This window comes from Mustela nivalis (genome assembly GCF_964662115.1).
Source record: "Mustela nivalis genome assembly, chromosome: 11".
In the NCBI taxonomy this organism is placed as follows: Eukaryota; Metazoa; Chordata; class Mammalia; order Carnivora; family Mustelidae; genus Mustela; species Mustela nivalis.
This window is the reverse complement of record NC_139030.1, coordinates 70,665,855-70,682,446: the sequence shown is the minus strand read 5'-3', so window position 1 is coordinate 70,682,446 and position 16,592 is coordinate 70,665,855. Positions and strand designations below refer to the sequence as shown.

Here is a 16,592-nt window from a genome sequence, read left to right as displayed (position 1 = left end):
ACATACAGAGCAGCAGGGGCTCCTGGGTGGCTCAGTTGGTTAGCAACTGCCTTTGGCTCGGGTCATGATCCTGGATTCCTGGGATCCAGTCCTGCACTGGGCTCCCTGCTAAGCAGGGGGTCTGCTTCTCCCTCTGACCCTCCTCCCTCTCATGCTCTATCTCTCTTTCTTTCTCTCTCAAATAAATAAAACCTTTAAAAAAATAAAAAAAAATAAAACAAAGATTACAGAGCAGCTGCCTTATAAATAGCAAACACCTAGCCATTGAAAGAATTCAAGAAGAATCTTGGCTATTATCTTAGCCAACTGGGGCTACCATAATAAAATACCATAGACTGAGTGGCTTAGACAACATATATTTGTTTTTTCACAGTTCTGGAGTCTAGAAGTCCAAATTAGGGTACGGCATGGTCATGTTCTGGTAGGGGCTCTCTTCCTAGCTTGTGGAGGCTCCCTTCTTACAGTGTCCTCACATGGTAGAAGGAAATAGCAAGCTCTCTGGCATTTATCCCATCTTGTGGCACTCACCTCCTCCTGAAGGACCCATCCTCATGAGATTATCTAGCCCTGATTACCTTCCAGAGGCCCCATCACCAATTATTGTCATACTGGAAGTTAAGGCTTCGACAGGCATACAAATTTTGAGGGGGGCAAAATTTAGTCCATAGCGGAAAACATAAGGGTTATTTGTCAAGGGTAATGTAAAAAGTATTCATATATTGGGAAGAGCTTTGATCAGATCATATCTAAGGTCTTTTCTAGTGTTTAGCTTCTGTAATGTTAGTGATGTCAATATTTTCTTCTTTTTTTTTCTCTTTTAAATCAGATGTGCCTTCTAATCCTAAGAAAGAAGATTTGTTATTATCTTCCAATGGTTGTAGCAAAGCTAAATTGGCTTTTCTTGATGATGACTGGGATTCCTTGGCAATAGAACAAAGAGCTAATGACAAAGAAGTCAACAGTACTGACCGAATGGATTTATTGGAGCTGTCTTGTACCGGGAGTCCAGATCCTAACAGGGAGAGCAATCTCTCTCAGTCTGGCAAATTTGAGGACAGTATTGACTGTGCTTTCTTGAATGAAACATACTCTGTACATTATTCAGAGTCAAAACTAAAGAATGAAAATCTCATTCATTTAAATTCAGAATTAGATTCTGAAATGCAGAAAAGAGAAGGCGTATTTTTTGATATTTTGGAATATCAAGATAGTAAGATTGTTGGCTCTGAAAGAACCTGTAAGATTTCAGATGATGATTATAAAGAAACTGCTGAAGATGCACAAAAACATGATATAGATGAAGACTCACAGCAGGAATATCACAGTGCAGAAGAGCAAGAATACATAAGTACTTCTTTATCATTTGACCAAAAGAAAACATTGAACATACCTAATCTGGAAATTGTCGGATTGAGAAATTCAGGTTATGAAGTTGAATGTGCTAGTAATCTAGAAGGTAATCATGTTAAATTGGAAAGTAATTGTAGCATCTCTCTAGATTCAATTGAAGTTTATGGACAAGAAGATGCACCTCATGTCTCCAAGTTTCAGAATTCCATTGTGTTAAGAGAATATCATGAACCAAAGCATGAAATGCGTAAGGAACAAGAGACGAGTTTGATGTACCATACAGTCTTTGATGAAATTGTACTAGGGAGTAGTCCGCTTGAGAACCAGGAATCTCAATCTAAGAGTGGTTTTTTGAATCCTCAAAAAGCATTTAAAACTGAAATGTATACTGGCAAAATGAAATGTCAAATAATTGAAAGTAAAGATTTTTGTGGGAATGCAATTGTTGAGAACAAAAAGTCACACTACCTTGAAAATCCTCGCACATTACAAGACAAATCTTTACAGATGTTACTCCAGCCCTGTAAAGATTGTCAAACATCCTGGACCTCTATTTTTGATGATTCGGTAATTTCTGCCTGTGGATATTCACATTATAAAAGCCTACAAAATAGCCCTAATCCAGCCTTAGATTTTTCTGTTACTCCCCCAAGGACTGCAGTCAAAGATAATCAGGCAGTAGAAGATAACTCCCTAATGGTTACTAATGGCAGTACCACAAATAAAACTTGCTTTCACAATATAGAAGGAGCATGTCCCAAATTAGTGACTGATGGAGCAAACAAGCCAGTCACAGTGAATCAGACAGTGGATGTTAGCACTGATTTTAGGGCTTGTTTCACAACCAGCAGGGCAACAAATGTAAGATCTTCTGTAGCATCTACATCAAGCAATACAGAGATAACAATGATGAACAAAAAACGGCCTGGTGAATGGCCCAGTGAGAAACAGAGAAGCGTGGCTTGTAACACAGATTGGTCATGCAGTCAGGATGATGACAGTGCGCCAGGGGCTGTGACAAAAGGATCACTGGAAAAATCTCTCTCAGTTGACAGTTCAAAACCTAATGAAAATTTCCTAAATCAGGTAAAGCCAATAAGATTAATAAAATTTTATTTGACCTTATATAGAGAGGCTGTGTATGATAAAATAAATGGTTTGTTGAATTATAACCGGGGTTCCTAATGCTTTCATGAGGGGCTGCTGGATGAGGGAAAAGGTGAATAGATTGCTACTGAACTGTGTCCGTTTTGGTGGCAGCTGTTGCCACCAAGTCAATTAGAAATTGGATTTTAGGGGTGCCTGGATGGCTCAGTGGGTTAAGCCTCTGCCTTCAGTGCAGGTCATGATCTCAGGGTCCTGGGATCGAGCCCTGCATTGGGCTCTCTGGTCAGCAGGGAGTCTGCTTCCCTCTCTCTTTGCCTGCCTCTCTGCCTACTTGTCTCTATCAAATAAGTAAATAAACTTTCAAAAAGAAAAAAAGAAAAAAAAGAAATTATCTGTGTTTGTCATCTATTTTCTAATTTCATTTTAAATCATGTTTTCCAGGATCCCCTGGAATTAAGAAAAGCGTCTGCTATCACAGACTTGAAGAAACATCCTGAAAGGTGAATCAGGTGTATAAACCTATAGATACACATGGGGAAAAATAAAAACAGTAATTTGCTTTTTTGGTAGAGTATTTAACCATATGGAATAATAGCCAAATGGGACTTTAAGAGATCATCTGCTTCAGCCATTTGCCTTCAAACAAATAAATATTAAGATAATGTATAACTTTAAAGCTTTTCACTTATTAAGATTGTATCTCAATACAATCTCAGAAACTCATGGCTTCTTTTTTTATTCAACCCAAATCTATACTGATTTAATTATTCCATTTTCCTCAATTCGATCCCCCTGTAGACCAACACAAAGTAGCACCTATGGAAAACTTAAATATTTGAAGAAGTAAATAGCTGCTTTCACTGGAGTATTTTAATCTTGATTTTAATTCATTGTGTAATTTACTCTGCATCCATGGAGAATCTGGGGTGGGGATTTGGAGAAGAAAGGGCAGGTCTCTGAGAAGTCAAATTAGTTTTCATGCTCTGCATTCATTTACTTTTTCCTTCACTCATTCTTCATTCTCCTAATGAGTTTAATCCGGTGCTTACTTGCTCTGTCTCAAATAAATAAATAAATAAAACCTTTATAAAAGGGAGCAAGACAATACATTTAAGAACCATGTCCATCCAGAATGCTTATAACTTTAAAAAATGTTGGCCAACGACACCTGGGTGTCTCAATCAGTTGAGCAGTTGCCTTTGGCTCAGGTCATGATCCCAGCATCCTGGGATGGAGTCCCACATCGGGCTTCTTGCTCAGCAGGGAGCCTGCTTCTCCCTCTGCCTGCCACTCTGCCTGCCTGTGCTCTCTCTCTCTCTCTGACAAGAAAATAAATAAAATCTTTAAAAATGTTGGCCGAAGCTTGATTTAGGTTGAAAATCTATTGATTATGGATCAATAAAATTGATTCTGTACTTCAGAATCCTTTTTTGGTAAAAGAAAGTATAAATTGGAAACTTTCTTACTTTCTTGATTTCTAGAAAGAATATATTTACTTGGATTTGACATCCTTATTTTCTGAAGATGTAATGTTTCCTACAGTCTTTCCATCTTAGTAGAAATTGATTTAAACTTGACAGAAAATAGTAAGAAATTTAAAATCTCTTTGAGAGGCATGTCATTAACAGAGAAAAATATTTGGAATCTTACCTAATCCAGTCTTTTATTTTAAAGGGAATGTCAGCATTCTAAAGAGCCGACGAAGAGTTTGCCATCGAAGTGCTGTCAGAAAATCATGCAGAGAGCCATCAAAGCAGAGTTGCACCTTTTAAATGTTCACTATCAGATGTGCCACCGCCACTGCACTGATATTTACAAACTTGTAGTGGAGAATGGGGCAGGGGTAAATAGGTGATTGTTAACTTTAAATCTGTATCTTAGAATGTTATTATAAGCTTTACATTTATAACAAAATTTTCCTTAATTTTTATTTTTGAAAGGCAAAGTGAGGGATAGACTGTAATTGGGTTTGTTAAGTGGTCTAGGGTTAATGGACTTTAAAAAGTCATTTTAGTTTCATGCAGAGGCAGCAGGGTATGTCAAGATGGTGAATCCAGTGAAAAGACAGATTGGATTTTTCTTTATAAAATCCAAGTATGGTTAAGTCAGCAGCAAGAGTTTGTATGACATCCTGCCATATTATTTCTGGCTTATATACTGAGGGCTGCTTCTGCTGCTCCTAGAAAAACATCTTTGGTTTTCTTTTACTAAATATTTAAAAGAAGAAGTCTTTACAAATCTGATAGAGTTAGAACTCAGTGTATAATATAATAGTGTTAGGGCGCCTGGGTGGCTCAGTGGGTTAAGCCGCTGCCTTCAGCTCAGGTCATGATCTCAGGGTCCTGGGATCGAGTCCCGCATCGGGCTCTCTGCTCAGCGGAGAGCCTGCTTCCCTCTCTCTCTTTCTGCCTGCCTCTCCATTTACTTGTGATTTCTCGCTGTCAAATAGATAAATAAAATCTTTAAAAAAAAAATAATATAATAGTGTTAAATGGATGACTTGTGTCTAAGGAGTTTTGTAAATTTGACTTTTGAACAGAAATTTATCAAGTGATTCTACTAAGAAGGAATTAGGATCAGCACTACTGTCTGTTTTGGGAGACTTAAAGGTTAGATATGAGAGCTTGAAAGAAAAAATAAACAAGGGCATGCCTCTGGAAGAGCTGCCTCCTCTGGCTATGGAATCAAAATTGTTATCGACCTTGTCTACGTTTGCTTCCATGGTATGTATGTTTTATAATTAAAACTTTATTCTGTTTGCACAGAATACATTTTTTAACTAAAAAACTTTTCTTCCTTTTTTTCTTTCTAGCTGATGAAAGAAGAATCACATGTGTAAGTTATGGTTTCATCTAATATAAATTCATTAGATCTTAAAAATTGCTTAATTTGGTTAACTTTAAGTTTTCTGTTGATCCTTTTCAGAACATTGATGAGCTGTTTAATAAAATGTTTGTCTGTTTAGCTTTTCAGGACCAGATCCTGAACTAGATAATCAAAGAACACGTGATGTTGACGTCTCTTCAGGCCTAAAAAAGACACTCTCTCAAGTGAGATTCTTTTAAAAAGTAGCTCATTAATGCAAGTGAGATTTTTTTAAAAAGTAGCTCATTAATGTAAATCTGTAATTTTCTGGCTTAAGCAAAGTAAACCATAATTTTCAGAAGCTCTCACATCTTTTTTTTCAGTCAGCTATCTTTGTGTAGTACCACTTGAAGGATATAACTGATTAGAAGGAACAATGCCCTTATCAAACAGATGTCAGTGGTATCTGTTCATTAGGGTGGCCATCAAACCAGGAGACTGCTGAGGATGAAAGGCAGTGAGTGATATTAATGACTCACCATGACAGCTGGTATAAACTTGAACTGTCTAAGGCAACCATGACTTATGGCCACTGACATGCTGGTACATTGCTTAAAACTAATAAATTGTTTAGACAAGGCAAAAGTTTAATTCCTTCTTTACTGAAATGACAAAATTAGTTTTTAAATGCCTTTTGTAGGTGTTCTTGAACTTTCTTGTCCCTCTAAGGTATTGTATTTGTATTGTATTGTCACTGTTTCCAGTGACAGTCAGTGTAAGAGCACTCTGCAGAGGGTGAAGTGGGATAGAAACACAGGCTTTATTCCTTATGAAGTGAGGCAGTGCCATGAAAAAGCTGAACCTTGTTGCTGTTTTCAGATTTTGGTCTTAACCCTGAGGTTATACTATTTGGGTAGTCTTGAATAATAAGATGCATTAAACCAAACGTTAGTTTCTTGAGTTATATACTTTTCTATTAACAAATGATTAAAAGTAAATTACTTTAGCAAATTATGTATTCCATCATTCTACTTGATCAAAAAACCCCTCAGTTCTCCACAAATATTTAATAAGATGCAGGTATATAATCTTAGTTTGGGCTACAAGACGATACCTATTATAAGTTAGGATGAAATTTTAATACCTATCTCATTAAATTAACAGGTTATGTGTGAAAAGCAATATAGTGATAGGATAGTTGCTAAATTTCAGCTACTCCTGTACCATCTTCACAATTTTCCATAGCCATGTATTACCTATAACATCACTTGCTTCATATTTTTCTTTAAATGATTCTCCCCACCTTTTTTTTTTTTAAAGATTATTCATCTATTTCAGAGAGAACACACACAAGTAGAGGATGGGGGGGGAGAGGGAGAAAGAGAATCTTAAGCAGACTCCCTGCTGACCACGGGCTCCATCCCATGACCCTGAGATCATGACCTCAGCAGAAATCAAGAGGCGGACACTCAACCTATTGAGCCATCCAGGAGCCCCTAAATAATTCTTTTTAAATAAATTTATGGGTAAAAAGTAACTATTAAATATGGGAAAGAAATGCCACTTTTTATAAATAAAAGGATCCTATAAGTACACATTAAATATATTACTGTTAATGTGAAAAGTCCTTATATGAACACTTCTGAAAATCATTTCAAGTACTTCTTGTGTGTACGCGTGCCACACTTTGCTAAACAATGGTAGTGTTGGCTGTCCCTATGCACAGGCTGAGTTAAAACTCTTATTAAGTGTGACCAACATAAAGCAGCAAGTTACTTTCAGTTTGCTCACTTACAGAAAATGATTTTGTTCTGTTTGCCTTCATTGTTGTGAGGACTGAACGATGCTAGTGAAGAGTACCTGCCACAGAACATCAGTGCAGTAACCACTAGTCCATATTTATTTTTGTTTTTATTATTTTAATCCTCAGATGTCTTTCCTGTCAGACAGTAGTCATCCTAAACAGGATGCACTACCCAAGGAAGATGGTTTGAAAAATGGTGACATCGATGTAGACTTTAGTCAGCTGAAACTTGATGACAAAGGTCAGTGTAAAGAGTTCTGCACATTGCCCAAAAACAAATTGCAAGGTTTAAAATACTCCTAGTGCCCACTCATTAAATCAAAATCAACATTTTGGATTGACTGAATGGCATCATTCCAATTATGAAAATTAAGTATGTTCTCATTCCATCTACTTAGCATCTGTAAGGTTACTTAATATATTTGAAAAATCAAATAATAATACAGATTTTTTTCTTCTGGTTCATATTTTCCAATCTGAAAATTATTTCTTCTGTCCAGTTTATATCTGTAAATTGTACTTTTTTTGTTTTTGTCTTCTATGAGAAGAGATTACCATCATTCCAGAAAGATCATTAATTCAATTTTTAATGAAATAGAGCTGCAGTACTGATTAATTCCTTTTTAAAGAGTTTTACTATTATTCTGTGTATAAAAATGTGTCTCTTCGTCAATAAAGGATACTTTAAAAATCAGAAACATAAGGCTTTTAGTAAGCTAAGAATCAGTGTTAATTAAAAGAAAACTGGGGAGCAGATCACTCAGAATAGTATTTTTCAGTGACTAGCAAAAAACCTTTCTCAAGGAATTCTTTTTTTTTTTTAAAGATTTTATTTATTTATTTATTTGACAGACGGAGATCACAAGTAGGCAGAGAGGCAGGCAGAGAGAGAGAGGAAAGAAAGCAAGCTCCCCGCTGAGCAGAGACCCCGATGTGGGGCTGGATCCCAGGATCCTGAGATCATGATCCGAGCCGAAGGCAGCGGCTTAACCCACTGAGTCACCCAGGCGCCCCTCTCAAGGAATTCTTTATGCTTGGTTTATACTTTGCTGATACTTATTTTTACATAAAACTAGTAATTATCCTCATGCTGACTTATTCTGAGAAGCTTTTTAATAATTTATCAGAGTTTAACATTGTACATAATTCATAGCTGCTTCCATTTAATTTCTCAGACTGTAGAAATTATCGAGAATTAAGTGAAGACTGGTTTGATGCTAAAGAAAACCTGACGGGAGTTGACTTGTCAGGAATTCAAGAAAATCAAATAGAAAAAGACAAAGGGGATCCCAAGTTTCCACAAGGTTGGCTCTTAATTTACTAAGAAATACTACTGTAGCTCATTTTGTAATTCTGAGAACTAAACTGTTTTAATATTTTGTTTCTGGCTTTCCTTTATAATTATAAAAAATGAGAAATTGGACATTTAGAGATCAGTTTTTCTAGAAAGTATATCAGTTTATAATGTTCCTTTCTTTCAGAAAACTGCTAAAAACGTAAATCCCAGATTTAGTTAGCAGTAGAGGTCCGAGTCCTTTCTGCCATTCTGGGGCAACACCACTACTCCTCCCAGACACTCTCTTCCACTGAACCCTCAGCAGATCTGTCAGACTGGCATGAGGGATTGAAATGGTTTTCTTTCCCTTACTTTACTGAAATAGATCAAATTATTAATGTTTTCATCTTTTGATAGTCTTCAATTGCTTATAATAGTTGGAATTTCCTCTAGTTTCTGTGATCATTGCCCTTCTGTCATTTCTAAATATATGCTACCTTCCTTTATCTTATTTCTATATGCTCCCATGGATTTTTATTTTATATAATAGTAATGGTTTGGGGGGGCTTTTTTGCTTCTATAAATAATGCTTCTAAAAATAAAGATTTTTAATGGGTGCCTGGGTGGCTCAGTCGGTAAAGCATCTGCCTTCGGTTTAGGTTGTGATCCCAGGGTCCTGGGACTGAGCCCCCCACCAGGCTCCCTGCTTAGTAGGGAGCCTGCTTCTCCCTCTCCCTCTGCCTCTCCCCCTGCTTGTGCGCTCACTCGTTCTCTCTCATGCTCTCTCTCTGTTAAATAAGTAAAATACTTTTTTAAAAAAATTTTTAAACAAAATATAAGAAAATTTAAATTACCTGAAGGTTCTTCAATCTGCAGTAACCTCTATGAATATTCTTTACCATTCATTTATGCATTTTATGCATGTATTTAATACACATATACAGTTTAAAATAAATGACATTTTATCATCTAGCTTTATTCTAACTACTTTTTTTTCCTTTCATTATTTTATTTTAAGATAATATTTATTTGACACAGAGAGAGAGATCACAAGTAGACAGAGAGGCAGGCAGAGAGAGAGGGGGAAGCAGGCTTCCCACTGAGCAGGGAGCCCGATGTGAGGCCCCATCCCAGGACCCTGAGACCATGACCTGAGCCGAAGGCAGAGGCTTAACTCACTGAGCCACCCAGGCACCCCAACCTTTCATTAATTTTGTCCATATCACTTACCACATACTATGTACTTATCTTACCTGATCTATAAACTGCCTTCCCACATCACATATTAGCTCAGTTTTTTTTATAGTTTGTTCACTATCTATCCCCAGGGCCAAGTATAGTGTTCTGCCCATAGGGTAGTTAGTCATCCTATTGTATCGAACTAGTGCAAGGTGAAGGGGATGAGTCAAATATATGTGTCCTAATGCTTATTCACTGTAGCTTCTTGCTCCCTCCACACCTCAGTGTGGATAGAAGTATATAGATAAATAGTTTCACTCTCTTCTTTACAACTATATATGATAAACCAAAGAGATCAAGCAAGCTAAAGGAAGTAAGTTAATGAAGAAGGTTGGGCTATTATTGCCTAGGGATGAAAAAATCTGCCTACATTGCAGCACCACCACTTAACTAGATTTGTAACCTGAAGACCTCAGCAGCCGCCTCTGGAAGATGGAAATGATAACAATTGCTAGGTTGTGGGTGAAGTGCTGGGCATCCTACCTGCAGTGGAAGGGGCACTCAGAAGGTGTTAGGCTATTACTAGTGAGTGAAAAATATAAAACTTACAACTATCCCATTATTATATACAAATTAAACAAATAAAACTACTCGAAGAATTCATTCAACAAATATTTATTGTGTATTACCTATGTGCCAGGTATTGGTTTTGACAGGAAATAAAAGAATCTCAATTCAGTGGATCCTTTTTGATTTCAGACCAAGTTCTCTTCAAAATGGAGACCATGAAAATGCATACTGAGAATGGAAAAATCTGTATCTGTAATCTTAATATTTGTGGTTCCCAAAAAGTGCTGTGTAAATCAAGTAGTTTGAACTCCCCCTTTTTTTCCTAATGTGCCATTACCATTAACAGGTTATATACCTGTTATTGATATTTTTCTGATTTCAAGGTTCTGTTGGTGTGATATTTCCCCAGCCCAGGAATATCCATAAGGCCTAGCCAGGATTGACATGGGGGCAGTTAGGGTCCTCTGCATATCTCCCTTCTTCGATAGTGCTTCTTTGAACCAAAGACAAATGAAAGACACCTTTTTTATTACGATGTAATTGATTATCCTGACCAGATGTTATTGACACATTTTTGAGCTATGAGAGAATTCATATCAAACAATCCAATCTCTATTTGGAAGATGAGGCCCTAAAATCTTAAAACTACACTCTAGACTCTTGGTCTTTAGACTAGGGCTGATATTCAGTAATAACTTTATAAGCTTTGTGATAACAAAAGTTTTTACATTTCTTTTTAAATATGAAATATTAATGGTCATATATTATGTTTCTCTATAAGCAGAAATGAAGAATATTGAAACTTTACGAAAAGATAAAGGTTACTTGATACATGTTGGTGGTCTCTGCCCTTCAGTATCTGAGGTATTCCAAGACTTATTTTCTGAGTTTCATTTTAAAATCTATTAATTGTTCATATTTTGATTTTTTTTTAATTTTTTCTACCTTTCACAAACTTTTATTTTTCTTTTAGGCTGATTTAAGGTCTCATTTCCAGAAATACCAAGTTTCTGAAATTTCAATTTATGATTCTTCTACTAATTATAGGTAGGTTTTCCAAATTCAGTAAGGTACACTTACTGGGTATGTGCTGTGTGCCAGGAGTGGACACCAGCCACAGTGGCGGTAAAGTCACAGGCCATTTCTACAGAGCTTTCCCAGCCTGGTTGGGGGAGACATGTTGACAGCTACATCACTAATGGTGCAGTTCCCGATCAAATCTTCCATTATACTTTTTAATTTGGTATTAATGGCTTATTCATTTTTGTGTACTTAGTCCTATTTCATTACCATTTCACACAGGGGCAGTAGAGTGCATTAGTTAAGAGAGTGGGCTCTGTAGCTAGATGGCTTATGGCTTGGGTTCTGTTCCCAGTTGCATGAGTAGCTTGCTGAATAAATTTGGACAAGTTACTTAACCTTTACATACCTCAGGCACTTCATCTGTAAATGAGGATAATAATAGTACCTTCATCACATTGCTATGAGACAATTATTAATAAGTAAAGCAATAGGAATGCAGCCCAGTATATAATAGGCACTCAGAAAATTGTGCTTTGATTATTTTTAATTTTAATTACCTTTTAGTTGATGCTTTTATGTTTTTTACCTTACCTACATATAGTCATTTCCAATATTTATCATGCTACTTTCTGTTTTGTGACATTGTAGGAACATTCAAAATTATCAAACAAAATGGTGATAGCTTAGTGGAAAGGCCTTAGTTATTCATCTCTAACAAGGATAGCTGTTTATTTCAGATAAAGAAGTCTTTACCAATTAAGAAAGGATCCTATATGGGTACCTGGGTGTCTCAGTCAGTTGGGCACCCAACTCTTGATGTCGACTCAGGTCATGATCTCAGGGTTCTGAGATCAAGCCTGTGTTAGGCTCTGTACTGGGCTTGGAACCTGCTGAAGAGTCTCTCTCTCCCTCTCGCTCTGCCCCTTCCCCCTTGTGCTCTCTCAAAAAAAAAAAAAAAAATTTGTTGTTGAATTTTGTCTTAAATGGAGTCACTTAAGATGATATACTCTTTTTATTTGACCTGTTGATATGTTGTTAATACACTCCACTACATTAAAGTAGTTTGTAATCCTGGAAGTATTACTTGATGTGAAATATTCTTTTAGTATTTGTTGAATCATTTTTTTAAAAAAACATTTATTACTTGAAGTATATAATATACTGTGTGGAAATTTAGAAAACATGTTTTAAAAGAAAAATAGAGGAACTTGTAACAATATATCCATAGTTCTGTCCTTTGAAAGCAACTCCTTTCCAGATTTGGTATATGTCCTTCTGTTAACCCATCTAGGGCTGGTGATTTCAGAAGAATGACTCTTGCCTTTCTTCTCAATCAAATGGTTAAAATTCTGGTTAGATTCTCCAACTTTTTTTTTGGTTCTCTTATTTTTCTGTGATGAGGTCCTAAGGACATTATCTTATCTATTCTGCCAAATGTTTTTAAAATTTGCCTTTCATGTTTAAACCTTTGATCTACCTCAAGGTTATGTTTTGTGTATAGAGATTAATTTTAATTTTTTTAGTGATAACCAATTGTCCTAAGACTGCTAATCTGTGTTACTCTGTCAAATAGCAACTTTGCAAATGTTTTACATTAAATTTTAATATAAAATTAATAGAGAATTTCTAAGAAATGCTGTCTTTTACTTCCCATTTTTTTTCTTTTTTTTTGAAGATTGTATTTACTTATTTGACACAGAGAGTACAGGCAGGCCTCCCACTGAGCAGGGATGCAACTTGCAGCTTGATCCCGGGGCCCTGGGATCATCACCTGAGCTGAAGGCAGATGCTTCTCCAACTGAGCAACTCAGACGCCCCTAATTTGCTTTTTTTTTTTTTTTTTTTTTTTTAAGATTTTAGAGAGAGAGAACTGGAGTGGGGTGGGGGCAGAGGAAGAAGGAGAAGCAGGCTCTTCACTGAGCAGGGAACCCCATGCAGGGCTCTGTCCCAGGACCCTAAGATCATGACCTGAGCCAAAAGCAGATGCTTAACCAACTGAACCACCAGGCACTCCTAATTTCTTTTTTTTTATTTATTCTAAATAATTATTTTTCCTAATCCCAAGGTAAGTATAGTAACCTTTTTATTTTTAAGGGCAAAAGTATGTATATATCCAGTAGTTACAAAGTGGAGTTTGAGGCAATTTAGTCATTAACAGTCTTTTGGTTTTCTGCTTTTATATGTTAGATATGCATCCCTTGTTTTTAAAAAGAACATTGATGCAAAGATGGCTGTGAAAGAAATGAATGGGATAGAAATAAATGGAAAATCAGTAAACGTGCGTCTTGTTAAAACTCCTGGAGAATATACATCACCACTTTCCTACAAAAATGGAAATAAAGTTACTTGGAATAATTTGGAGAGAAACACCAACAAAGAAATTACCTCAGTCTCCTCTATTTCAAGATTGCCCAGAACTAGGCCAAGGCAGCTGGGATCTGAGCAAGACAGTGAGTTTTTTCCTTTTGAACAGAAGGTTAGTTTTCTTGATGGATCTTTTCGGTGGTCTTTGTATAAGCCGTACTGCAGTAAGTAGTTTGGTAGAACAAGTAACTCCAGAATCAGGGAGCTTGAAGTGGGGATGTGAATATTAATCTCTATCCTTTTTAACCATGGATCCACCCTAACCTGTTTTTGTACAACTCCAGTTGCTCTTGGGGGGTGAGAAATGTAGATCTTTGTAGGTCTGGCTATAGACTATTTCTTTTTAACCAGACTTTCCCAGTACTTTGCAGTCTTTTTTGTCCCTATTATTGGATAGTATTCCTGTGTAAGTAGTTAATTGCTCTCTCTTCACCCTTTCTCACAGTTAATCTTGGCTTATAATCATTAAAACCATAAAATATAGTCATCTTATTATATATGCTCTCAATTTTTATCTCATCAGGGTTTTAAACACTACATGGAAAATACTGAAGTTGCCCCTTTTACCCTCACCTCTCCACTCTTCAGGAGTGTGCCTGGGGTCCTATAGGAATTCCACAGGTTTTTAAAAGATTTACATAGAATAAAATTCACTCTTTTTGGTATTTTCAAGTTTAGGAAACCACACATGGACGTGTAACCACACCCCAGTCACAATACAGAACAGTTTCTTCATTCCAGAACATAGTCTTCTACTCTGTTTCCTCTCCTTATGATTTCCCTTTTCCAGAATGTCATGTGAATGAATATTACATAACATTGTTAGCCTGACAGCTTAGCTTAATGTGTTGGGAGATTGATCCATATTGCTGTGTATATAGCATTTCATTCCTGTTCATATTTTGGCCATTTTTATTGGGTTGTTTGCTGCTTGGAGATTTTTATTTAAATTCCAGTTAGTTAACATAGAGTATATTGTTTCAGGGGTACAATATGGTAATTCACCACTTCTTAAATCAATTGGTATTCCTCACAACCAGTGCAGTCCTTAACTCCAAATCTTCTTCAACCCTTCCCCCCACCCACTTCCCTTCTGGTAACCCTCATTTTGTTCTCTATTGTTAAGAGTCTGTTTCTTAGTTTGTCTCTCTCCCTTTTTTTCCCCCTTTGCTAATTTGTTTTCTTAAATTCCACATATGAGTGAGATCATGTGATGTGTCTTTCTCTAACTGTCTTATTTCACTTAGCATAATATACTCTAGCTCTATTCATTTCATTGCAAATATAGCAAGATTCCCCTGTTTGTTTGTTTGTTTAATTTTTTAAAATTTATTTTCAGTATAACAGTATTCATTGTTTTTGTACCACACTCAGTGCTCCATGCAATCCGTGCCCTCTATAATACCCACCATCTGGTACCCTGACCTCCCACCCCCGGCCCCTTCAAAACCCTCAGATTGTTTTTCAGAGTCCATAGTCTCTCATGGTTCACCTCCCCTTCCAATTTCCCCCAACTCCCTTCTCCTCTCTATCTCCCCATGTCCTCCATGCTATTTGTTATGCTCCACAAATAAGTGAAACCATATGATAATTGACTTTCTCTGCTTGACTTATTTCACTCAGTATAATCTCTTCGAGTCCCGTCCATGTTGCTACAAAAGTTGGGTATTCGTCCTTTTTTTTTTTTTTTTTTTAAGATTTTATTTATTTGGTCCTAAATCAGGACTCAACCGGTATCAAAAGATTGGGATCATTCCCTGCATATTTTCAGACCACAATGCTCTAAAGCTAGAACTCAACCACAAAAGGAAGTTTGGAAAGAACCCAAATACATGGAGACTAAACAGTATCCTTCTAAAGAATGAATGGGTCAACCGGGAAATTAAAGAAGAATTGAAAAAAATCATGGAAACAAATGATAATGAAAATACAACGGTTCAAAATCTGTGGGACACAATAAAGGCAGTCCTGAGAGGAAAATATATAGCGGTACAAGCCTTTCTCAAGAAACAAGAAAAGTCTCAGGTACACAACCTAACCCTACACCTAAAGGAGCTGGAGAAAGAACAAGAAAGAAACCCTAAGCCCAGCAGGAGAAGAGAAATCATAAAGATCAGAGCAGAAATCAATGAAATAGAAACCAAAAAAACAATAGAAAAAATCAACGAAAGTAGGAGCTGGTTCTTTGAAAGAATTAATAAAATTGATAAACCCCTGGCCCGACTTATCAAAAAGAAAAGAGAAAGGACCCAAATAAATAAAATCATGAATGAAAGAGGAGAGATCACAACTAACACCAAAGAAATACAAACTATTATAAGAACATACTATGAGCAACTCTACGGCAATAAATTTGACAATCTGGAAGAAATGGATGCATTCCTAGAAACATATAAACTACCACAACTGAACCAGGAAGAAATAGAAAGCCTGAACAGACCCATAACCAGTAAGGAGATTGAAACAGTCATTAAAAATCTCCAAACAAACAAAAGCCCAGGGCCAGATGGCTTCCCGGGGGAATTCTACCAAACATTTAAAGAAGAACTAATTCCTATTCTCCTGAAACTGTTCCAAAAAATAGAAATGGAAGGAAAACTTCCAAACTCATTTTATGAGGCCAGCATCACCTTGATCCCAAAACCAGACAAGGATCCCACCAAAAAAGAGAGCTATAGACCGATATCCTTGATGAACACAGATGCGAAAATACTCAACAAAATACTAGCCAATAGGATTCAACAGTACATTAAAAAGATTATTCACCACGACCAAGTGGGATTTATTCCAGGGCTGCAAGGTTGGTTCAACATCCGCAAATCAGTCAATGTGATACAACACATCAATAAAAGAAAGAACAAGAACCATATGATACTTTCAATAGATGCTGAAAAAGCATTTGACAAAGTACAGCATCCCTTCCTGATCAAAACTCTTCAAAGTGTAGGGATAGAGGGCACATACCTCAATATCATCAAAGCCATCTATGAAAAACCCACCACAAATATCATTCTCAATGGAGAAAAACTGAAAGCTTTTCCACTAAGGTCAGGAACACGGCAGGGATGTCCATTATCACCACTGCTATTCAACATAGTACTAGAGGTCCTAGCC

At 36.6% G+C, this 16,592-nt stretch overlaps 1 protein-coding gene across 1 annotated transcript in view; it reads left to right on the top strand.

Moving 5' to 3' along the window:
• The window catches only part of RBM44 (RNA binding motif protein 44), a 36,047-nt gene that overhangs the window by 13,820 nt on the left and 5,635 nt on the right, over positions 1–16,592 (top strand). Inside the window, exons 3-13 of the mRNA XM_082691036.1 lie at positions 827–2,436; positions 2,899–2,957; positions 4,132–4,308; positions 4,997–5,180; positions 5,270–5,292; positions 5,423–5,507; positions 7,193–7,307; positions 8,242–8,370; positions 10,876–10,955; positions 11,065–11,138; positions 13,302–13,590. Coding sequence (XP_082547162.1) covers positions 827–2,436; positions 2,899–2,957; positions 4,132–4,308; positions 4,997–5,180; positions 5,270–5,292; positions 5,423–5,507; positions 7,193–7,307; positions 8,242–8,370; positions 10,876–10,955; positions 11,065–11,138; positions 13,302–13,590 — 2,825 coding nt within the window. The remainder of the gene's footprint in view (positions 1–826; positions 2,437–2,898; positions 2,958–4,131; positions 4,309–4,996; positions 5,181–5,269; positions 5,293–5,422; positions 5,508–7,192; positions 7,308–8,241; positions 8,371–10,875; positions 10,956–11,064; positions 11,139–13,301; positions 13,591–16,592) is intronic.